Below are 24686 nucleotides of genomic sequence, written 5' to 3' on the forward strand. Positions count from 1 at the left end.
TTTTTTACACGTATATACACACATATGTACATATATACACACATATATACACTTTTATATACATATAGACACACACATATATACACACATTCTGTATATACACACATATACACATTTCTATATACACATGTACATACACACATGTATACACATTTTTACACACATATACACACATTTTTGCACATATACATACATTTTTAAATATATATATATATATATTAACACATATTTACACATATATATACGCACATATATACGCACATATATACGCACATATATATACACATTTTTACACACACATATACACACATATATACACATTTATATACACACATATATACACATATATACGCATATATATATACACATTTTTACACGCATATATATATGTATAGATATATATATACTGTATGTATATATAGATAGATAGATAGATAGATAGATAGATAGATAGATATATATATACACACACCCCTTATATATATATATATATATATATATATATATATATATATAAGGGGTGTGGAAAAAATCGATTCGAATACGTTCTGCAATTCAGAATCGATTCTCTTTTTTTTTTTAAATCGATTTTGTTTTTTTGTTGGTTTTTTTTTTTGCTTTTTTTATCAATCCAACAAACCACTACACAGCAATACCATAACAATGCAATCCAATTCCAAAACCAAACCTGACCCAGCAACACTCAGAACTGCAATACACAGAGCAATTGAGAGGAGACACAAACACGACACAGAACAAACCAAAAGTAGTGAAACAAAAATGTATATCATCAACTACAGTATCAATATTAATTATAATTTCAGCATAGCAGTGATTAAAAATCCCTCGTTGACATTATCATTCAATATTTATAAAAATAAAATAAAAAGAACAATAGTGTCACAGTGGCTTACACTTGCATCACATCTCATAAGCTTGACAACACACTGTGTCCAATGTTTTCACAAAGATAAAATAAGTCATATTTTATATTCACACGTAAATACACATATACATATATACACATACACACACATATATATATATGTATATGAGTGTTTCTATTCCTGTCGTCAGGTTCTGCTGGCAGAGGAAGGAGGCACCGAGCGCCTGTTTGCTGTCAAGGTCCTGAAGAAGGACGTCCTCTTCCAGGACGAGGACACGGAGAGCGCCCTGGTGGAGAGGCGGGTTCTGGCGCTCCCGTCTCGCCCTCACTTCCTCACCTCGCTCTACTGCGCCTTCCAGACCCAGGTGTGTGCCTGTCTAATAATGATTTGGAGTGCATGAAAAATTAATAGGCAGCTTTCGTTGACATTTATGAACAAGTTAATTGGACAACACGGCAGCAGCAGAACCAATGTTGTGATGGCACTAAGGCGCAAAGTGCTAAGTCGGCGTTAATACCACCGAGGAGGTCTTCGCAAGTATGAGTTTGACTCCGGCATTGAGCATCATTTTATCTATAAGGCGCGCTTAAAATCCTTATTTTTCTTCTCAAAACTCGACTATGTGACTGCCATCCACTGGTCATACTTATTATTACACCATGTACCAAATAAAATAGCTTTGAGGGGGGTTTTGAGTTCTTTTTCGCGACCACTCGCCCATGTCGAAAATATTTGTCTGTGGAACGCTCTCCCTGACCACCTGAGGGCACCTCAGACTGTGGATGCTTTTAAAAAAGGCTTAAAAACCCATCTTTTTAAAAAAAAGAAAAAAAAATGAAAGCCTTTTCATGGACATGCATGCTGGTTCTAGCTATCTGGCTGTTTCTAGTTCTACGTTTTATCTATTTTTATTATATTTGTATTATTATTATTATTATCATTACAATTTTTTACACTGTGGCACTTTGAGGTTGTTTGCTCAACGTAAAGTGCTTTTTTTACAAATAAAATCTATTATTATTATTATTTTCTTTACGTTGAACAGATGGCCTTGCTCGGGGAAGAACGAGGATGCGACCGACCCCAAAAAACAAAAAAACAACGTTTTTTGGCGAATTCTACTGCTGTTTTTTTATATATTATACTGTTTTGTTTTATTATTATTTTTCCCAAAAAGTTGTTCCCTTCCTCTGTTTTACAGTAAAATAGAAGTTGGATTGTATTGAAATGGACGATATACAATAATAGGCAAATTTCACCTAAAAAAAAAAAATTGCTTTGAGGACGGTAAGCAAAACCAGAATTATTCCCTAAAAAAAGGTACAAAAGGTTATGAGGCGCACTGACGAGTTTTGAGGGAATAAAAGGATTTTAAGTGCGCCTTATAGTCCGGAAAATACGGTAATAACTTGAGAAAGTGGGAAAGGTCAGCAACCTGAGGATTCCTGGTTCGATCCCCAGCTTCTACCAACCTCGTCACGTCCGTTGTGTCCTTAAGCAAGACACTTCACCCTTGCTCCTGATGGGTGGTGGTTAGGGCCTTGCAAGGTTAGCTCCCGCCATCAGTGTGTGAATGGGTGAATGTGGAAATATTGTCAAAGCGCTTTGACTAACCCATTTACTATAAATTCTTGGAATTTCGGGAAAACCGAGAATTTTTACGGTTTAAAAAAACAACTTTGTTTTTTTGTTACCTGATTAAGAGAAATGTTTTGGGATGGGGGGGATGCTTGAAGTGGGTTGAATAATGTAGATGGAGTAGTCGCCAGAAAAAAGGGTAAAAAAAGTGAATTCCTGGAATTTTTTTTTTTTCTTGGAAAAATGATAGCGTGAATTCCCGAATAGTTTAAATGGCTTGAAAATGTGGAAATAGTGTCTTGAGTACCTTGAAGGTAGAAAAAACTATACCAGTATAACCCATCTACCATCAATTCCTGGAATTTGGGGAAAACTGGGAATTTTCACTGTTCAAAAATGTTTTTTCCCCGATTAAGAGGAATGTTTTGAAGGTGAAATGCTTGAAGTGGGTTGAAAAATGTAACAGTCGTCGCCAGAAAAAAGGGTCAAAAAAAGGGTTGGAAAATGCAAATTCCTGAATTTTTTTTTTTGAACTTGGAAAAATGATAGCTTGAATTTCCAGAATTTTTTTTAGAGTTGTTTAAGTATAGCACACAATTCCCAAACAGGCTGAATATTTTGAATTTGTAACAGTCTGAATCTGTTGAAAAATGTGCGGGTTGTGGAACTTTGAAGAATGTCCCATTCATTTCAATGGGAATTTCCCAAAAATGTGGGGATTTCAGGAAAAGCGGGATTTTATTTTTTTAAATGGTAAAAAATTTGAATGCTCTAAATGAGTGATTTTGGAATTTTTCAAATCAATTGAGAACTATTTTAACTGAGAAAATTATATTAAGGAATTCCTGGAATTTCGGGAAAACCAGGAATTTTTTACTGTTAAAAAGAAAACTTGTTTTTTTTCCCTGATTAAGAGAAATGTTTGGACGGTGGAATGCTTGAAGTGGGTTGAAAAATGTAGAAGGAAACGTTGCCAGAAAAAAAGGGTCAAAAATGGTTGGAAAATGCGAATTCCTGGGGGGGAAAAAAATTACTTGGATAAATGACAGTCTGAATTTCCAGAATAGTGGAATATGTTGAAGGTGAAATGGTTTAAATGGGTTGAATATGTGGAAATAGTGTCTTGAGTACCTTGAAGGTAGAAAAAAACTTATACAATTATAACCCATTTACCATCAATTAAATGGGTTATAATTGTATAGTTTTTTACCCATTTACCATCAATTCTGGGCTCACCACCCATAGCAGGGGCCATAGAGGTCGGGTGCAATGTGAGCTGGGCGGCAGCCGAAGGCAGGGCATTTGGCGGTCCGATCCTCGGCTACAGAAGCTAGCTCTTGGGACGTGGAACGTCACGTCACTGGGGGGGAAAGAGCCTGAGCTAGTGCGCGAAGTCGAGAAATTCCGGCTGGATATAGTCGGACTCACTTCGACGCACAGCAAGGGCTCTGGAACCACTTCTCTCGAGAGGGATTGGACCCTCTTCCACTCTGGCGTTGCCGGCAGTGAGAGGCGACGGGCTAGGGTGGCAATTCTTGTTTCTCCCCGGCTCAAAGCCTGTACGTTGGAGTTGAACCCGGTGGACGAAAGGGTAGCCTCCCTCCGCCTTCGGGTGGGGGGACGGGTCCTGACTGTTGTTTGTGCTTACGCACCAAACAGCAGTTCAGAGTACCCACCCTTTTTGGGAACACTCGAGGGAGTACTGGAAAGTGCTCCCCCGGGTGATTCCCTTGTCCTACTGGGAGACTTCAACGCTCACGTTGGCAACGACAGTGAAACCTGGAGAGGCGTGATTGGGAAGAATGTCCGCCCGGATCTGAACCCGAGTGGTGTTTTGTTATTGGACTTTTGTGCTCGTCACAGTTTGTCCATAACAAACACCATGTTCAAGCATAAGGGTGTCCATATGTGCACTTGGCACCAGGACACCCTAGGCCGCAGTTCCATGATCGACTTTGTAGTTGTGTCATCGGATTTGCGGACTTATGTTTTGGACACTCGGGTGAAGAGAAGGGCGGAGCTTTCTACCGATCACCACCTGGTGGTGAGTTGGCTGCGATGGTGGGGGAGGATGCCGGACAGACCTGACAGGCCCAAACGCATTGTGGGGGTCTGCTGGGAACGTCTGGCAGAGTCTCCTGTCAGACAAAGTTTCAATTCCCACCTCCGGAAGAACGTTGAACATGTCACGAGGGAGGTGCTGGACATTGAGTCCGAGTGGACCATGTTCCGCACCTCTATTGTCGAGGCGGCAGATCGGAGCTGTGGCCGCAAGGTAGTTGGTGCCTGTCAGGGCGGCAATCCTAAAACCCCTTGGTGGACACCAGCGGTGAGGGATGTCGTCAAGCTGAAGAAGGAGTCCTATCGGGTCCTTTTGGCTCATAGGACTCCGGAGGCAGTGGACAGGTACCGACAGGCCAAGCGGTGTGCAGCTTCAGCGGTCGCGGAGGCAAAAACTCGGACATGGGAGGAGTTCGGGGAACCCATGGAAAATGACTTCCGGACGGCTTCGAAGCTATTCTGGACCACCGTCCGCCGCCTCAGGAAGGGGAAGCAGTGCACTGTCAACACCGTGTATGGTGCGGATGGTGTTCTGCTGACCTCAACTGCGGATGTTGTGGATAGGTGGAAGGAATACTTCGAAGACCTCCTCAATCCCACCAACACGTCTTCCTATGAGGAAGCAGTGCCTGGGGAATCTGTGGTGGACTCTCCTATTTCTGGGGCTGAGGTCGCTGAGGTAGTTAAAAAGCTCCTCGGTGGCAAGGCCCCAGGGGTGGACGAGATCCGCCCGGAGTTCCTTAAGGCTCTGGATGCTGTGGGGCTGTCTTGGTTGACAAGACTTTGCAGCATCGCGTGGAAATCGGGGGCGGTACCTCTGGATTGGCAGACCGGGGTGGTGGTTCCTCTCTTTAAGAAGGGGGACCTGAGGGTGTGTTCCAACTATCGTGGGATCACACTCCTCAGCCTTCCCGGTAAGGTTTATTCAGGTGTACTGGAAAGGAGGCTACGCCGGATAGTCAAACCTCGGATTCAGGAGGAACAGTGTGGTTTTCGTCCTGTTCGTGGAACTGTGGACCAGCTCTATACTCTCGGCAGGGTTCTTGAGGGTGCATGGGAGTTTGCCCAACCAGTCTACATGTGCTTTGTGGACTTGGAGAAGGCATTCGACCGTGTCCCTCGGGAAGTCCTGTGGGGAGTGCTCAGAGAGTATGGGGTATGGGACTGTCTTATTGTGGCGGTCCGCTCCCTGTACGATCAGTGCCAGAGCTTGGTCCGCATTGCCGGCAGTAAGTCGAACACATTTCCAGTGGCTGTCCTTTGTCACCGATTCTGTTCATAACTTTTATGGACAGAATTTCTAGGCGCAGTCAAGGCGTTGAGGGGTTCCGGTTTGGTAACCGAAGGATTAGGTCTCTGCTTTTTGCAGATGATGTGGTCCTGATGGCTTCATCTGACCGGGATCTTCAGCTCTCGCTGGATTGGTTCGGAGCCGAGTGTGAAGCAACCGGAATGAAAATCAGCACCTCCAAGTCCGAGTCCATGGTTCTCGCCCGGAAAAGGGTGGAATGCCATCTCCGGGTTGGGGAGGAGACCCTGCCCCAAGTGGAGGAGTTCAAGTACCTAGGAGTCTTGTTCACGAGTGAGGGAAGAGTGGATCATAAGATCGACAGGCGGATCGGTGCGGCGTCTTCAGTAATGCGGACGTTGTACCGATCCGTTGTGGTGAAGAAGGAGCTGAGCCGGAAGGCAAAGCGCTGTTTACCGGTCGATCTACGTTCCTATCCTCACCTTTGATCATGAGCTTTGGGTTTTGACTGAAAGGACAAAATCACGGGTACAAGTGGCCCAAATGAGTTTCCTCCGCCGTGTGGCGGGGCTCTCCCTTAGAGATAGGGTGAGAAGCTCTGCCATCCGGGAGGAACTCAAAGTAAAGCCGCTGCTCCTTCACATCGAGAGGAGCCAGATGAGGTGGTTCGGGCGTCTGGTCAGGATGCCACCCGAACGCCTCCCTAGGGAGGTGTTTAGGGCACGTCCAACCGGTAGGAGGCCACGGGGAAGACCCAGGACACGTTGGGAAGACTATGTCTCCCGGCTGGCCTGGGAACGCCTCGGGATCCCCTTGGAAGAGCTAGACGAAGTGGCTGGGGAGAGGGAAGTCTGGGTTTCCCTACTTAGGCTTTTGCCCCCGTGACGCGACCTCGGATAAGCGGAAGAAGATGGATGGATGGATGGATTACCATCAATTCCTGGAATTTCAGGAAAACAGGGAATTTTTACGGTTTAAAAAAACAACTTAGTTTTTTTCCCCAATTAAGAGGAATGTTTAGACGGTGGAGCGGTTGAAGTGGGTTGACAAATGTAGAAGGAGTAGTCGTCAGAAAAAAGGGTCAAAAAAGAGTTGGAAAATGTGAATTCCAGGGGAAAAAAATTTTACTTGGAAAAATTCCAGCTTGAGTTTCCAGAATAGTGGAATATGTTGAAGGTGAAATGGTTTAAATGGCTTGAAAATGTTAAAATAGTGTCTTGAGTAACTTGAAGGTAGAAAAAAAACTATACAAGTATAGCCCATTTCCCATCAATTCCTGGAATTTCGGAATAACCGGGAATTTTGAAAACGTTATTTTTTCCCCAATTAGGAGGAATGTTTTGATGGTGGAACGCTTGAAGGGGGTTGAAAAATGTAGGAGTAGTCACCAGAAAAAAGGGTCGAAAAAGGGTTGGAAAATGCAAATTCCTGGATTTTTTTTTTAACTTGGAAAAATGATAGCGTGAATTTCCCGAATAGTGGAATATGTTGAAGATGGAGTGGTTTAAATGGGTTGAAAATGTGGAAATATTGTCTTGAGTACCTTGAAGGTAGAAAAGCGCTATGCAATTATAACCCATTTACCATCAATTCCTGGAATTTCAGGAAAACCAGTAATTTTTACGGTTCAGAAAAACTTTTTTTTCCCCCCCCTGATTAAGAGGAATGTTGTGAGGGTGGAACGCTTGAAGTGGGTTGAAAAATGTAGGAGTAGTCGTCAGAAAAAAGAGTCAAAAAAGGTTTGGACAAAGCAAATTCCTGGAAAAAAAAAATTTTAACTTGGAAAATTTCCAGTTTGAGTTTCCAGAATAGTAGAATATGTTGAAGGTGGATTTTTTTAAATGGGTTGAAAATGTGGAAATAGTGTCTTGAGTACCTTGAAGGTAGAAAAGCGCTATGCAATTATAACCCATTTACCATCAATTCCTGGAATTTCAGGAAAACCAGTAATTTTTACGGTTCAAATAAACTTTTTTTTTTCCCTGATTGAGAGGAATGTTGTGAGGGTGGAACGCTTGAAGTGGGTTGAAAAATGTAGAAGGAGTAGTCGCCAGAAAAAATGGTCAAAAAAAGAGATGGAAAATGCAAATTCCTGGATTTTATTTTTTTAACTTAGAAAAATCATAGTTTGAATTCCCAGAATTTTTTTTTGAATTTTTCAAGTAGAGCACGCAATTCCCAAACAGGCTGTATATGTTGAAGTTGGAACAGTTTACATCCAATGAAAAATGTGGGAGTTGTGAATCTTTAAAGAATGTCCCATTTATGTCAATGGAAATTTCCCAAAAATGTGGGAATTTCAGGAAAACCGGGAATTTTTACAGATTAAGAGGAAAGTTTAGACGGTGGAGCGGTTGAAGTGGTTTGAACAATGTAGAATGAGTAGTCGTCAGAAAAAAGGGTCAAAAAAGGGTTGGAAAATTTGAATTTCTACAAAAAAAAATGTAACTTGGAAAAATTCCAGTTTGAGTTTCCAGAATAGCGGAATGTGTTGAAGGTGGGATTTTTTAAATGGGTTGAAAATGTGGAAAAATGGTGTCTTGAGTAGCTTGAAGGTAGAACAAATCCATAGTGTACAAGTATAACCCATTTCCCATCAATTACTGGAATTTCGGGAAAAGCGGGAATTTTTACGGTTTAAAAAAACAACCTAGTTGTTTCCTCAATTAGGAAGAATGTTTTGATGGTGGAACTCTTGAAGGGGGTTGAAATATCTAGGAGTACTTACCAGAAAAAGAGATCAAACAAGTGTTGGAAAATGCAAATTCCTGGAAAAAAAAAATCTTTAATTTGGAAAAATTATTTGAATTTCCAGGATTCTTAAAGTGTAGCACACAATTCCCAAACAGGCTGAATATTACGAATTTGGAACAGTTTGAATTTGATGAAAAATGTGGGAGTTGTGGAACTTTGAAGAATGTCTCATTCATTTCTTTGGGAAGTTAGCAAGAATTTGGGATTTTCTGGAAAAGCGAGATTTTTTTTTAAAATAGTTAAAAAAAAACTTGAAATGCTTGGTGTTAGAATTTTTCAAATCAATTGAGAAATGTTTTAATTGAGAAATGGTATTAAGGAATTCCTGGAATCAAGAGGAACGGTGGAACGCTTGAAGTGGGTTAAAAAATGTAGTCACCAGAAAAAAGGGTCCAAAAATTATTGGAAAATTTGATTTCCTGGAGAGAAAAAAAATGTTGAACGAGGAAAAATGGTAGCGTGAATTTCCCGAATAATGGAATATGTTGAAGGTGGAATGGTTAAAATGGGTCAGAAATGTGGGAACGACGTGGCGCCGGTTGGGAGAGTGGCCGTGCCAGCAACCTGAGGGTTCCTGGTTCGATCCCCAGCTTCTACCAACCTTGTCACGTCCATTGTGTCCTTGAGCAAGACACTTTATCCTTGCTCCTGATGGGTGGTGGTTAGGCAGCTCCTTCCATCCGTGTGTGAATGGGTGTGTGTGAATGGATGAATTTGGAAATAATGTTGAGTACCCTGAAGGCAAGAAAGCGATTTATCAGTTCAACCCATTTGCCATTTGCCATTTGCCATGGTGTGTGTGTGTGTGTCTTCTCAGGACCGTCTGTACTACGTGATGGAGTACGTGGACGGAGGAGACCTGATGTTCCACATTCAGATGATGGGGAAGTTCAAAGAGCCTCACGCAGCGTACGTCCATCACCTCTTATCTCCCGGCTGTGTTCATCAGCCTCCGCCTCTTCCTCCTCATCCTCTCATCCTCTCGCCCGCATCCTCCCATAATCTTCCATCAACTATCCCTGACCAATTCCCAGCCTGTCGCTAAATTTTTTTCTCTTTATTTCCCCTTTTTTTTTCTCGGCGCCCTTTCATCTCTTTGGTTGCGGAGGCTTTCATCAGCCACTCGCTTTAATTTCCTGCGGCCGTCTCTCTCTCTCTCTCTCTCTCTCTCTCTCTCTCTCTCCCGCCAGGTTCTACGCGGCAGAGATAGCAGTGGGCCTCTTCTTCCTGCACGGCCAGGGCATCATCTACAGGTAGGGAGGAAGGCACCATGCGCCCCTTGGCATTGATGCAACCTGCATTATACTGTATGTCCATGTCCTTTAAAGCTGACCAACGTTGCAAAATAGTTGTCTTCGTATCTTGAGACAACGTTGGTGGTCTAACATTGGATCCACGTCGTTGGTTGGGAAATGAACAAATTTCATCGGTCAAATCAACGTCAAAACCCGACATTGAATAAATGTTGACAAAAAGCATATTGTTTCAACATTGCATTTGTGTTGTGTGTGTATATATATATATATATATATACATACAGAATATATATATGCATAAATATACAAAACTATACATATATACATATGCATATATACATAAACATATATATATGTACAGTGTATATATTTATGTATATACTAATATATATATATATATATATATATATATATATATATATATATATATATATGTCTTGATTGGATTATCCAGAGAATAGTGCTCGATACCGTGGTAGAGCGCAATATGTAGGTGTGGGAAAAAAAAATCTCCTGATGATTGAGGGAACCCCTCATGAAACAGATCTGTAGAGATGAAGTAGTCTTGTGATTTTTTCCCACACCTACATATATATATATATATATATATATATATATATATATATATATATATATATATATATATATATATATATATAAATTCCCCGCGACCCCGAAAGGGAATAAGCGGTAGAAAATGGATATATATAATATGTATATATTTTATTTTTTTGGAAGCATCTATTGTTAAAAGACGTTTTTTAAGCCATGCACCTGTAACCTGTTGAAGCTGAGATTGACCCCGATGACCTTGATTGACCTCCCCCAGGGACCTGAAGCTGGACAACGTGCTGCTGGACAGCGAGGGCCACATCAAGATCGCCGACTTTGGGATGTGCAGGGAAGGGATGTTTGAGGGCGACACCACGCAAACCTTCTGCGGAACCCCGGACTACATTGCCCCTGAGGTAGGTTCCTTCCCACCACGAGGATTTCAAAGTAAGGTTCCCACAGGAAATCAAAATCAATCTCTTAATGTAGACATCAAAATTATAAATTTGATCCCTAAATTAGTTTTTTGCTGGGGTTTTTTAAGACCGAATTTATGTGTTAAAAATTTCTAGCCGAGTTTGTGTTGGGCTTGACCCCAGGATGCAGGGAAGGCAGGCAAAGTGCAGGTAAAACGTACTTAAAATAAAAGTGGCGCAGGGAGGTGCACTTATAAAGAACATACTGGCATATAAAGCATCCTGGTTGCCAATCCCGAACAGGTGAGGAAGCCAGCGCTTTCGACTGGAGGGCAGGTGACAAACAGGAAATGGCATTGAAAATAAGAGCACTGGAAATGGATTTATACAAATAAATCATGACAAGTCATTACATAGGTAACATTTTAACTTGCTTGGTGGAAATGTAAATGAAATTGCGTAAAATATCTAAAAAAAGTAATTGTGGCATACGCAGGGTTTTATTTACAGGAATTATACGATTTTTGTCAAACTCTTTTATCAACCTGAAATATATTTTAGACTTTTTCAATGAGCTTTCATTCAATTTCATGTATGTTTTGTACCAAAAAATATAATTTGTAGCAGTGCTTGGAATGTGGCAGGGTTGTGTTGGTCTTGACCCCAGACTGCACGGGCGGCAGGCAAAGTGCAGGTTAATGGGTTATACAGTACATGTATAGCGCTTGGATCCCTTCAAAGTACTCAAAAAAAGTATTTGATTAGAAAAATAAAGGGGAAAAAATTCAACACAGATGACAGGGCGGGCAATAAGGTACAGGCGTGGGCTGATTGCCAATCAGGGACAGGTGAGAAAGCCAGTGCTCAGGCTCGAGAGCAGCAGGAAATGACACTTAAAATAAGAGCCCTGGAAATAAAATAATACAAGGCACTGGCATATAAATAAAGTCCAAAACCTTATTTTAACATAAATATGACAAACAGAATTTATTCAAACTTTTTTATGGATGTGGAATTTATTCTCGACTTTATTTACTTTGATAAAATGAATTATGGAAAAATTATTCTTTGTGTGTAAAATAGTGACGTTAACATAATGAAAACATGAGTTAGCATGTTATAAAACAGCCGGGACTCTCTGAATCCACAATATTGATCAGGCACACGGAGGGACGGGCGCCCAATCCGGGACTTTAGTAAGTAACAACTGTTTTAGTTATATTGTAAAATTTACAAACGTTGCGAGGAGTGATTAATGAAGAATCCATACGAGTAGAAATGCTATGGACGGCTTGAAGATGGAACGGCACTTGTATTTCCGGTTGAAAGCTCAGTTTAGCACCTGAAGTGAGTAAACCTGTCCAAAAGAAGAACAACTGTTGAGAAAAAGCATGTCTGCTGTTGTGTGTCCCCGAGTATGCAAGAATCCAGGAGAGTTGAGTGAAGGTAAGAAAATAATTTAATACTCATAAGAAACAGAAATAAACATGAAGCAGTTTTGCATAGTAAATTTTCCAACATAGATTTTATCATCGAGCCCTGAGGAGTGCTCGAGTGAAACATGAATAGAGACTAGTGTGATTGACAGCAGGTGTGAACCGCTGCCAATCAACGAAAACAGAAAAACAACCGTGCTCCGTGAATAAAACAGGAAATACAACAAAATAAGAGCACTGAACAGGAAGTAAATACAAAAACACGAAAAACTAACAGAAATTAAGTGACAGATTGTCACAACAACAATAACACACCTATTCAGTGTATTGGCTTTTTTTTTTTGTTTCCATTATGGCCGTCAGCAAAGAAAAAAAACATAAATCAGACGCGTCGTTTTATAGGCTGCAGGGTTCAAAGTGTAGGTGAAAATATAGGGGCTTATAGTTCGGAATTGACAGTATGTATGAAGACAAACCTTAGTGTTTGTGACAAGGTGGTTATTTCGGGGGTGTCCAAAGTGCGGCCAGGGGCCAATTTGTGGACAAAGCCTTCAATCAATCATTGATTATTTATATAGCCCTAAATCACAATTGTCTCAAAGGGCTGCACAAGCCACAACGCCTTGTGTTGTGTTGGCCCGCAACATTTTTTCGGGATTAAAAAAAACAGTAAAAATGTAGGGAAAAAAAAAAAGAGTAAAAAGACATAATGTAATGAAAAAATCTAAAATGTTGATACTAATAACTAATCATAATACAAATTGTCACTTAAAACATATAATGTCTGTTCCCTACCGTGTGTGTGTGTGTGTGTGTGTGTGTGTGTGTGTGTGTGTGTGTGTGTGTGTGTGTGTGTGTGTGTGTGCATTTCTACCCTCTTGAGACATCAAGAAGGAAAAGTATCTTCCACATGAGGAGGCGTGAACAAGTGATGACATAATTCATGGTCCCAATAACATTGCATCTAATGGAGAAGTAATTAATGAAGATTAAAAACCAAAAACAAACAAAAAATAAATAAAAAAAACAAATAAATGAACTAAAATCTGTTTTTTCTCACAATGTGTTGACTTTTTCTTAATGAAATTTGGGGAAAAATATCATATTCTTTCTGTTTCTGTAATATTGCAATATTTTCTCATAAAATTATTACTTTTTTAAGGTAGAATTATTACTTTTTAATGCAAAACGATGACGTTTGTAATATAATATTATGACTTCTATCGCAATATTGCAAATGTTTTTCGTTGTTCTTGTAAAACAGTGACATTTTTTTGCATAATATTGTGCCTTTTGCCATCATTTCGCGAAGTAAAATTCAGATTATTATTACAATATTGCCAGAATTTTAGCGTTTTCTTATAAAATTGTGACTTTTTGTCGAGTAAAATTACGACTCTTTTAAGGTTTTTCTTTTAAAACTGCGACTGTTATTGAGTCAAATTCCAACTTTTATCATAATATTGCACAAATGTTCATTTTTTCTTGTCAAATTTTGACTTGCGTTGAGTAAAATGACGACTTCTATTATAACACTGCCAAAATTCTACGCTCTTCTTGTGAAATTGGGACATTTTTCTTGTGAAATTCCAACTATCCATCCATCCATCCATTTTCCTACCGCTTACTCCCTTTGGGGTCGCGGGGGGTGCTTGTGCCTATCTCAACTACAATCGGGCGGAAGGCGGCATACACCCTGGACAAATCGCCCCCTCATCACAGGGCAAATTCTAACACATTTTTCCCAACAAGCTCATTTCATATTTGCATGGTATGTGTATATTATTAATGTTGTAAACACACATCTTTATATATTTAGAAAGGCTGGTCCTCAACAGGGAGGCATTTTTCTCAGGTCCCCAGAAGGTCAGAACTACATAAACGTGTGTGTGTGTGTGTGTGTGTGTGTGCGTGTGTGTGTGTGTGTGTGTGTGTGTGTGTGTGTGTGTGCGTGCGTGCGTGCATGCGTGCGTGCGTGCATGCGTGTGTGCGTGTGAGAGAGAGAGAAAGTACTCCAACTCGTAAAGGAGTTAGACAAAGAGACAAAAAACCGGAGGACGTGACTTGTTGTGCGATTCTTCGATCAAGCTTCGTGGCCCCTGAGTATTGACTCTCTTACGTAAACGCCCATCTATTCTGCAGTGTCGGACATTTTGGATGTGATGCAACATATTTCCCCGTGGGGGTCTGCGTGTTTGCTCCCTTATGTCACACATTATCATAGTTAGTATAGTACCGCGATACTAATTAATCATATTCGGTACTACACCGCCTCTAAAAAGTACCGGTACACACTCCCTCCCAAGGAAACTCCCAGAAAACTGGCAAATCTAGTCCGATCTATTTATTTGGGACACATGAAAAAATCCGTTAGGATGAGGATTAAAAAAATAAAGACCCATAATGCGCTGCGTTAGGGTTGTAAGGGATACCGGTACTAGTATAGTATCGCAGTACTAATGAATCAAAAACGGTACTATAGTCTGTTTGAAAATGACCAATTCTCAATTATCATTATTATTATCGTTGTTTTTAACGGGCATGATGTTGTGATGTTGCTGGTTTTACAAGCAGAGGAGCATTTTTGGCAGTGCGCACGCACAGAGTACTTACAAGCAGACACAGTGTGTAGACAGAAAAGGGACAACGGACGCATTTTGGCGTAAAAAGTAAAGATAAAGGTGAACTTATAACGCTGAAACACCCTCAGGAAGAGGTGCTTTAAGACATGGCTAGCTAGCTAGCGGCTAACATCCATCCAGGTACTTCTAAATCACTAATCCTCGTCTCCATGGCGACAAATAAAGTAAGTTAATCACAAGTAGCATTATCACTGCAGGACCAGGAATAGCTAAACATGCTTCACTACACACCGTAGGAGGATACAATAACTCACCGGCGTCACCTGATATCCACTGTAATGATACCAAGTACAGGAGCGTATCTAGTTGAAATTACTATGATTACATCGATATTTTTTAGCATTACAAAATCTTCTTCTTTTTTTTTTTTTTAATTCATATCATGTTCATAAACTCAGGAAATACGTCCCTGGACACATGAGGACTTTGAATATGACTAATCTATGATCCTGTTACTACTTGGTATCGGATTGATACCCAAATGTATCCTCTCTTTCCTCCTGCTCCTAGCCGCTTACTGTTAAAGACAACAGATGATTAGATTAACATGTACCGCCTGTGAAATCCAATCACCTGCCCCCCATCCAATGGTGCTCTGTCCTCAGCACCATGGACAGAGGCAGTGACTTTTGCTCCTGCAGGCAGCGCTGGCCACATCTCCCTCCACAAAGTGATTATTACATTTTGACAGAAGTGTAAATAGAGCATGTTGAAAGAGAAAGTAAGCAGATATTAACAGGAAATTAACATGTAGATTAATAATCCATTTTCTACCACTTGTCCTTAATAATGTTGACAAAAATAATAGGTAGATAAATGACACAATAGGGGCAGGAGAGATTTGACAACTGTCTGCAATACTTTATTTACCATAAATACATCAATTACAGATTATTAACATTTGCTAATCAATATTGTATGAAAATCGATCATATTCCCCACCTCTAATTTTGGTTGCAATTTATTTTATTGGTACAAATCGTTTTGGGGTTGTTGTTTTTTTGCTTACAAATCAATTTTTGGGGGGTTGCAAATTTTTTTCACGAACAAATTTTTAATTGGTTGCAAATCAATTGGGTTTTTTTGTTTTTTATTGCAAACAATTTTTGGGTGGAATTGTTTTTGGGGGGGTCACAAATTTTAATTTTGGGTTGCACATCATTAGGTTTAGAATTTTATTTGGTAACAGATTTTTTAGTTAAAATAATTGTTTCAGGAAAAAAAAAATTTTTTTTACAAATATTTGTTTGGGTTAATTTTTTTAGGGGCAAATCTTTATTTATTTTTTTTTTTTTTGGGTTACAAATATTTATTTTGTTTAAATGTTTTTCTTTTGTCACAAATCTATTTTTTGGTGCAATATATATATATAAATATATATATATATATATATATATATATATATATATATATATATATATATATATATATATATATATATATATATATATATATATCCATCCATCCATCCATCCATTTTCTACCGCTTATTCCCTTTTGGGGTCGCGGGGGGCGCTGGCGCCTATCTCAGCTACAATCGGGCGGAAGGCGGGGTACACCCTGGACAAGTCGCCACCTCATCGCAGGGCCAACACAGACAGACAGACAACATTCACACTCACATTCAAACACTAGGGCCAATTTAGTGTTGCCAATCAACCTATCCCCAGGTGCATGTTTTTGGAAGTGGGAGGAAGCCGGAGTACCCAGAGGGAACCCACACATTCACGGGGAGAACATGCAAACTCCACACAGAAAGATCCCGAGCCTGGATTTGAACCCAGGACTATATATATATATATATATATATATATATATATATATATATATATATATATATATATATATAGATTTTGTTATGGTTAGAAATGTTTATTTTGGTTACCAATAACCAATAAAGTCGGATTTTAATACAACCTAACATCAATTTTGTGGGCGAGACTTCCTCTGAAGAGATATGTTTGAAGCCTTTCTATTGGTCGGTATCGCCCACTGCTAGTTGGTATTTTCCCTCAAAATGTATTGAAGGCGGATGTAGTCAAACACTGTTTGACCATATATGGGCATGACTGTTTGACAAACAGTCATGTCCATATATGGTCACGTCATCATCTCCTACTGAAATAAACAATAGAAAGAATTTAATACACTCTAAATTGCAGTTAGTTGTAACGGTAATAAGAATACATATTCATAATCACATAAAATGACCTTCTAATCACAATTTTTGGCAAAGGAAAAATAAAAGTAAAATATATTAAAAAGGGACATTAAATATTAATAAAGATGTTCTTCACTTTCAGATTGTGGCCTACCAGCCTTACGACAAAGCGGTGGACTGGTGGTCCTACGGCGTGCTGCTCTATGAAATGCTGGCAGGACAGGTCATAAATGTCACATATTTATATTCCCTCCACTCCTTCTTGTTCACCAAACCATTTTTTCCTCCCTCCCAGCCGCCGTTTGATGGCATCGACGAGGACGAGCTCTTCCAGTCCATCATGGAGCAAAGTGTCTCCTACCCTAAGAGTCTTTCCCGTGAAGCCGTCGCCATCTGCAAAGGAGTACGTACATGAAAGTTGTTCAACCGTCCGGGGTCTTGTCTGGGTGTTGTTGATAAATGGCTGTGGCTTTGCATAGTAGAGTTTTAACTTGCACTTACAGATGTAGCGACCGACTGTAGTTACTGACAGTGATTTTCTGAAGTGTTCCTGAGCCCATGTGGTGATATCCTTTACACACTGATGTCGCTTTTTGATGCAGTACCGCCTTAAGGATCCAAGGTCCATAATATCATCGCTTACATGCAGTGATTTCTCCAAATCCTCTGAAAATGTTGATGATATTATGGAGCGTAGATGGTGAAATATCTCAATTCATTGCAATAGCTGCTTGAGAAATGTTGTTCTTAAAAATTTGCTCAGGCATTTGTTGACAAAGTGGTGACCCTCGCCCCGTCCTTTTTTGTGAACGAGTGAGCATTTCATGGAAGCTGCTTTTATACCCAGTCATGGCACCCACCTGTTCCCAATTAGCCTTTTCGCCTATGAGATGTTCCAAATAAGTTTTGATGAACATTCCCTCAACTTTCTCAGTCTTTTTTGCCACTTATGCCAGCTTTTTTGAAACATGTTGCAGGCATCAAATTCCAAATGAGCTAATGTTTGCAAACAATAACAAAGTCTACCAGTTGAAATGTTAAGTATCTTGTCTTTGCAGTCTATTCAAGTGAATATAAGTTGAAAAGTTGACTGGTGCCCTGTGATGAGGTGGCGACTTGTCCAGGGTGTACCCCGCCTTCCGCCCGATTGTAGCTGAGATAGGCGCCAGCGCCCCCCGCCACCCCAAAAGGGAATAAGCGGTAGTAAATGGATGGATGGATGGAAGTTGACTGGTTTTGGAGTTTGTAGCTTCTGCTACATCAGCAAAAAAGTTGAGTAATGCTTATGTAGCAACAGTGATTAATCGCGATTAATCAAAATACAAAACTGTGATCAATCTCATTCAAAATAAAACAATTGTTGACAGCACTGATGTAAAGGGCCGTGAATGTTTAGGCACCATTCGGTTCGATTCGATTCTTGGGGGGTAATGATTCAATTCAGAATCAATTCCCGTTTCAAAACAATTCTCGATTCAATATCAATTATTTTTAATAACATTTGAAAACCAACTGTCCATCATTCCTTCACATTCAGCTTCCATTAGCAGTGAAGTCGCAGCAGGCAGAACCTTTCATTTCCTGCTCTAAAATAAATAAATAATAATAATAAAAATAGTAATATAAATAGCAATAATAATTGTATTATTAATAATAATAATAATGACAACAAACATATTGTAATAAAAATAATAGTGACATTAATATTGATTTAAAAAATTATCACAATAATACTATATTAATTATAAAACTCTTAGTTTACTTCAGTTTAGACATGCCAGGTTGAAGCAGTTGTAAAAAAATGTAAATATTATTTTAAAGAAATGTTAATAATATTAGTAACAATAATAATAACAAAATTAATAACAAAAGCAACAACAATAATAAAAGTAGTTATGATAATAATAATATTATTAATACAACAATGATATCAATAATATTAACAGTAATAGTAAAAATGATATTAAATATAACAGTAACAATAATATTAATTATTATAATAGTGATAATAATAATAATAACAAAATTAATAAAAGCAAAAATAATATTAACAGTAGCAATTATAATAACAATATTAATTATACAATAATAATAACAATAAAATTACTAGTCAGTAATAACAGTAAAATAATTATAATAATTTGACCAATAATGTTAATGATAATAGTAACAATAATGTAATAATAATAATAGTATTATTAATAATAATAATAATAAAAACAATAATATCAACAATAATAGTAATAATAATAATAATAATAATAACAAACATATAACAACAATAATAATAGCAATAACAATAGAAAATATTAATAATACAATAATAATAATAACAGTAACAATAATAATGATAACGGTAACAATAGTTATAATAACACTATCAACAATAATTACAGTGACAATAATATTAAAATAATAATAATAAAAATAGCAACAACAATAATATTTAAAAAATAAAAACACCAACAAAAAAAATAATAGCAATACTAATAACAATATTAGAAATACAATTATTATAATAACGGTAACTAATAATAATAAAAGTAACAGTAATTATAATAATAATAATAAGAAGAAGAAGAAACGCAACAATATTATATCGATAATATTGATGATAATGTCAGTAATAATAATAGCAACAATAAAAATGGTAATAATAATAATAACAGTAATATTAGCAAAATTATAACAGCAACAAAAATAATAGCAATACTAATAATATTAAAAATACAATGATAATAATAATAATAACGGCAATTAATAATAATAAAATTAACGATAATAATAATAAGAAGAAGAAACGTAACAATATTATATTAATACTATTGATAATAATGTCAATGATGATTATATTAATATTTATACAAATAATAATAATACTAATGGAAATAATATGAATATTATTAATGACGATACATACATTTAAAAAGTGTTTGATAAATTAATCAATGAAAATAAAATTAAAAAAATATTAAAAAACAGATGAATATAAAGACATGCTTCCACATGAGAGTTCCCAGTGCACCCAACTAGGTCCATGCCTAAAATTTGTGTGACCTGTAACCTCACAAATGTACAAAAAGCTCTCTGACCATCGCCCCAAAGTTTATTATTATTTTGTTTTCCTTTTTTACTGCGACTCTGACTAAAACCTGTCATCTCTCCCCCCAGCTCCTCACCAAGCACCCCGCCAAGCGCCTGGGCGGCGGGCAGGACGGCGAGCGAGAGATCCGCGAGCATCCCTTCTTCCGCTGGATGGACTGGGAGCGCCTGGAGAGGCTGGAGATCCCGCCGCCCTTCGTCCCGAGATCTGTCAGTCACGACTCTTTGCACCTCGCTACCGCCTGCCGTCCGCCATTGTCACTCGTCCTGCTCCCTCTCCTTCCTTCAGCTGCCATTATCAGTGCACCACCTTTCACCTCCCGCCCGACCGTATGCAAATATCTTTCGTTATTAGCGACCCGTTTGCCCGTCTGGCAGCCCGTCTCGGCAGGTGATCATGCCTGGGGGTTAGAGGTCAGGCCCGTTAGCCGAAAGAGAGTGGAATAATGATGTTTTCAGCAACAAAATCATCCAATTTATGAAGGAATTAAAGTATAATCCAGGAGTGTCTGCAGCGGAAAAAATGTCAGTTCATATCTTTGGAAAATGAAAATAGTTTTTTAGTAATGAGGTGTATTAGATATAACACTAGCAAATAGAATTTGAATGCCATGTGTGCCGTCACATGTATGTATGTATGTATATATATATATATATATATATATATATATATATATATATATGTAGCAAGATCCTTCTTGTTCTTCTGGGAGCACAGGGAAGGAGCAGCACACTCGAAGCAGGTTTACATGTTTTAATTACTGTTTGTTCACACAAATTTCAGTGTTGGCTTTTCAGCCCGTATTTGCAATCCACAATGTTCGTTTTAGTTATTTCTTCACTTCGGCTTTTCAGTCGATCGTCCTCCGCTCCGCGTGTGTCCTCCGCTCCGCCTGTGTCCTCTCCCCTCAAGGTTTCCCGCGCCGCTAATAAAGGAACAGGTGAATAGATAACTCGTTCCAGCTGAGCTCATCTACTCACCTGTCAGCTGCTTCATGGCCGATCGCTGCACACACTCCGCCCGCAGGGAACGCGTGGACCACGCCCCTGCCACATGCCTCCACCGCCAGACTCAGGCCGGACACCCGTCTGGCCGTGCCCACTCCCCCCACCCCCCTGGGCGAGAGAGGAAGTCGGCCACCCGGAAGTTGTAGGGCTGTAATGCCAGGTACCACCGGGTGGTCCGCGCATTGGGGTCCTTCATGCGGTGGAGCCATTGTAGCGGTTTGTGGTCTGAGCAGAGACTGAAGGCGCGCCCCAGCAGGTAGAAGCGGAGGGCCCCCACCGCCCACCGGATGGCGAGGCACTCCCTCTCCACTGTGCTGTACCTTGCCTCCCGGTCCAAAAGCTTCCGGCTGATGTACAGTACGGGGCAGTCGGCGCCCTCCACCCGCTGTGACAGTACCGCCCCCAGTCCCCAGCTTGACGCGTCCGCCTGCGGACAAAAAGGGATGTTAAAATTTGGCATGTGCAGTACCGGCTCCTCACAGAGTGCTGCTTTTACCTTCTCAAATGCCCGCTGGCACTGCTCCGTCCACTGGACCAGTTCTGGAGCACCCTTTCGGGTGAGGTCAGTCAGTGGGCTGGTCCATTCCGCGAACTGGGGAATGAACCGGCGGTAATAGCCTGCCAATCCCAAAAACTGCCTCACCTCTTTTTTCGTCTTGGTAGGTGGACAGGCCGCGATGGCCGCCGTTTTGTCCACCTGGGGCCGCACCTGTCCCCCCCCCCCCCAAGTGGTACCCCAGATACTGTACCTCCCTCCGGCCAACGGCGCACTTCGCCGGGTTGGCGGTGAGCCCCGCCCGCCTCAGGGACTCGAGCACCGCTCCCACCCGCCGCATGTGCTGTTCCCAGCTGCTACTCTGGATGATGACATCATCCAGGTAGGCAGCCGCGTATGCCGCATGGGGTCGCAGCACTCAGTCCATGAGGCGCTGGAACGTGGCCGGCGCACCGAACAACCCAAACGGAAATGTCACGAATTGGTACAAACCTTCCGAAGTAACAAAGGCCGTTTTTTCTCGGGACTCTGGAGACAAGGGAATCTGCCAGTAGCCCTTCGTCAAGTCCAGTGTCGTAAAAAAACGAGCAGTGCCCAGCCGATCTAGGAGCTCGTCGACCCGATGCATTGGGTACGCGTCAAAACGTGAAATGTCATTCACCCTGCGGTATTCCAAACAGAACCGCACAGTCCCATCCTTCTTCCCTACTAAGACAATGGGACTGCACCATGCGCTGTGGGATTCTTCTATCACCCCCAACGCAAGCATGGTTTTTAATTCTTCCCGAACCACTTTACGCTTGTGTTCGGGCAGCCGATATGGCCGAGACCGCACCGTAACCCCCGGGCTGGTCTCTATGTGATGTCGGACAAGATCCGTGCGCCCGGGCCGAGAGGAGAACTCATCTGAGTAGCGCCGCTGTAATTCAGCCACCTCCGCTCTCTGCGCCAATGTGAGCTGGTCATCACAGGAAAGCTGAGGGGTTGGGCCAGAGCGCGGGCTCCCTGGCCCGAACTCCCCCCCCCCCCCCCTCTACTGTTACCATGGCGACAGGTTCGGCCTCTCTCCATGCCTTCAGCAGGTTCAAACGGTATATTTGGGTGTCTCCGCGTCGGTCCGAGCGCCGGACCTCATAATCGACATTCCCCACTTGCCGTGTGACCTCAAAGGGTCCTTGCCACTTTGCAAGTAATTTGGAGCTTGACGTTGCAAGCAACACAATCACTTTTTCTCCCGGTGAAAATTTACGCAGTTGGGCCCGCTTATTATACGTGCGCTGTTGACGCTCTTGGGCAAGGCGCAAATTCTCACGTGACGAGTCCCCCACCTTGTGGAGTTTTGCCCGCATGTCCAAGACGTATTGAATCTCATTTTTGCTGGAGCTTGGACCGTCCTCCCAGCTTTCCTTAATGACGTCCAATACTCCGCGGGGCCTTCGGCTGTACAGCAACTCGAACGGTGCAAAACCGAGGGAGGCCTGAGGTACCTCCCGCATCGCAAACATTAGGGGGTCCAAGCATTTATCCCAATTTTGTTTGTCCTCGTGCATAAATTTACGGATCATGGTTTTAAGCGTTTTGTTAAACCTCTCCACCGTTTGTGGATGGTATACGCTGGTGCGGATGGCCTTAATCCCCAGTAATCCGTAAAGTTCCTTTATCGTGCGTGACATAAAGGACGTGCCATGGTCCGTCAAAATCTCTTTCGGGATTCCGACGCGGGAAATGACCGTGAAGAGTGCTTGCGCCACACTCTTGGCGGAGATGGAGCGCAGCGGCACTGCTTCGGGATACCGCGTTGCGTAATCCACCAGAACTAACACAAAGCGGTATCCCCGTGTGCTCGGGTTAAATGGTCCGATGAGGTCCATCCCAATTCTTTCGAACGGGACCTCCTTGAGTGGTAATGGCCGTAAAGGCGCCTTTGGGGGGGCTGCGGGGTTCACCCGCTGGCAGTCCGGACAGGCCGCGCACCATCGGTGTATGTCTGCCCGGAGGCCCGGCCAATAGAATCGGACCATAACCCGATTGAGTGTTTTATCATATCCTAAATGGCCAGCCATGGGATTGAAATGTGCCGCCTGGAAAACCATTTCCCAATTGGGTGTATTCTCCCCCGGTTTGCGTGCCACGGCCCACTCGATACAGTCTATCCCTAATAATGGAAAAATGGGGGAATACCCGCGCTTTCCCCGGGCGCACCAAGCTGACCGTCCACAAAATCGACCTGATCCCAGGCCTCGCGCAAAGTTTCATCACGGGCCTGCTCGAGGGGAAAATCCTCCGTAGGTTGCCATCATGGGACCGGGGGGGGGCCTCCCGCGAAGCCCCCACCGGTTGCCGCCCGGCATTCCCGGATTAAACTGCGTCGCCGCTGAGAACTGCGCGGATACTCCCCTTGCCTACTGTCCGTGAACGCCCCCCCACACAATGTGTCACCAATTGATTGAATCCCGGCCAATTCGTTCCCAAAATTATAGGGTGCGTAAGTTGCGCACTTACGGCAACTTTAACTTTATGCTTTTGGTTTTTATACAGAATTTCCACTGGCACAATCGGATATTCGTGTATATCCCCATGCACGCACCTAATTTTTATACGTGTTGCATGCACCAAAGCCCCGGGCCGAACCAGGTTTGGGTGGATCATGGACTGCCTGCAGCCCGAATCCACCACCGCCCGGTATGTACTCCCTTGTATCCTTACCGGTATGCCGTACGTCTCTCCTAGATCGGGGGCGGATGCTGGAGGCCCGGCAACCCGCAACACCTGCCCCGCCTCCATCACCGAGCACTCCCGGCGCATGTGCCCAGGTTGCTCGAACCCCCAGCACACCGGCCCTGGTATTTGAGGTGCACTCCTTGAGGGAAGCCGCCTCTCAGCAGCGCCGGGACCCTGAAACACACAGGAAGACACCCCATCATTCCCTTGTGTGCCCCCCAGTGATGTGTGTGTCTGTGTGCGTGTGAGTGTGTTCGTGTGGGAACCCTGTCTCTCGGCAGTGATTTTTCCCGGCTCGCCGAATGTCTGGTTCCCCCCCTCCCCAGTCGTCGTCTTGGCTCCGGGGCGGTTTTCTCGGTTCTTGCCG

At 41.6% G+C, this 24686-nt stretch overlaps 1 protein-coding gene across 1 annotated transcript in view; it reads left to right on the top strand.

Annotated features, from left to right (window-relative positions):
- The window catches only part of prkcg (protein kinase C, gamma), an 81152-nt gene that overhangs the window by 51905 nt on the left and 4561 nt on the right, over window positions 1-24686 (top strand). Inside the window, exons 10-16 of the mRNA XM_061915305.1 lie at window positions 1078-1251; window positions 9347-9438; window positions 9720-9782; window positions 10615-10753; window positions 17135-17215; window positions 17288-17395; window positions 20164-20304. Of these exons, the coding sequence (XP_061771289.1) occupies window positions 1078-1251; window positions 9347-9438; window positions 9720-9782; window positions 10615-10753; window positions 17135-17215; window positions 17288-17395; window positions 20164-20304 (798 nt within the window). The remainder of the gene's footprint in view (window positions 1-1077; window positions 1252-9346; window positions 9439-9719; window positions 9783-10614; window positions 10754-17134; window positions 17216-17287; window positions 17396-20163; window positions 20305-24686) is intronic.

The sequence above is a fragment of the Nerophis ophidion genome, linkage group LG11 (genome assembly GCF_033978795.1).
Source record: "Nerophis ophidion isolate RoL-2023_Sa linkage group LG11, RoL_Noph_v1.0, whole genome shotgun sequence".
NCBI classification, from domain to species: domain Eukaryota; kingdom Metazoa; phylum Chordata; class Actinopteri; order Syngnathiformes; family Syngnathidae; genus Nerophis; species Nerophis ophidion.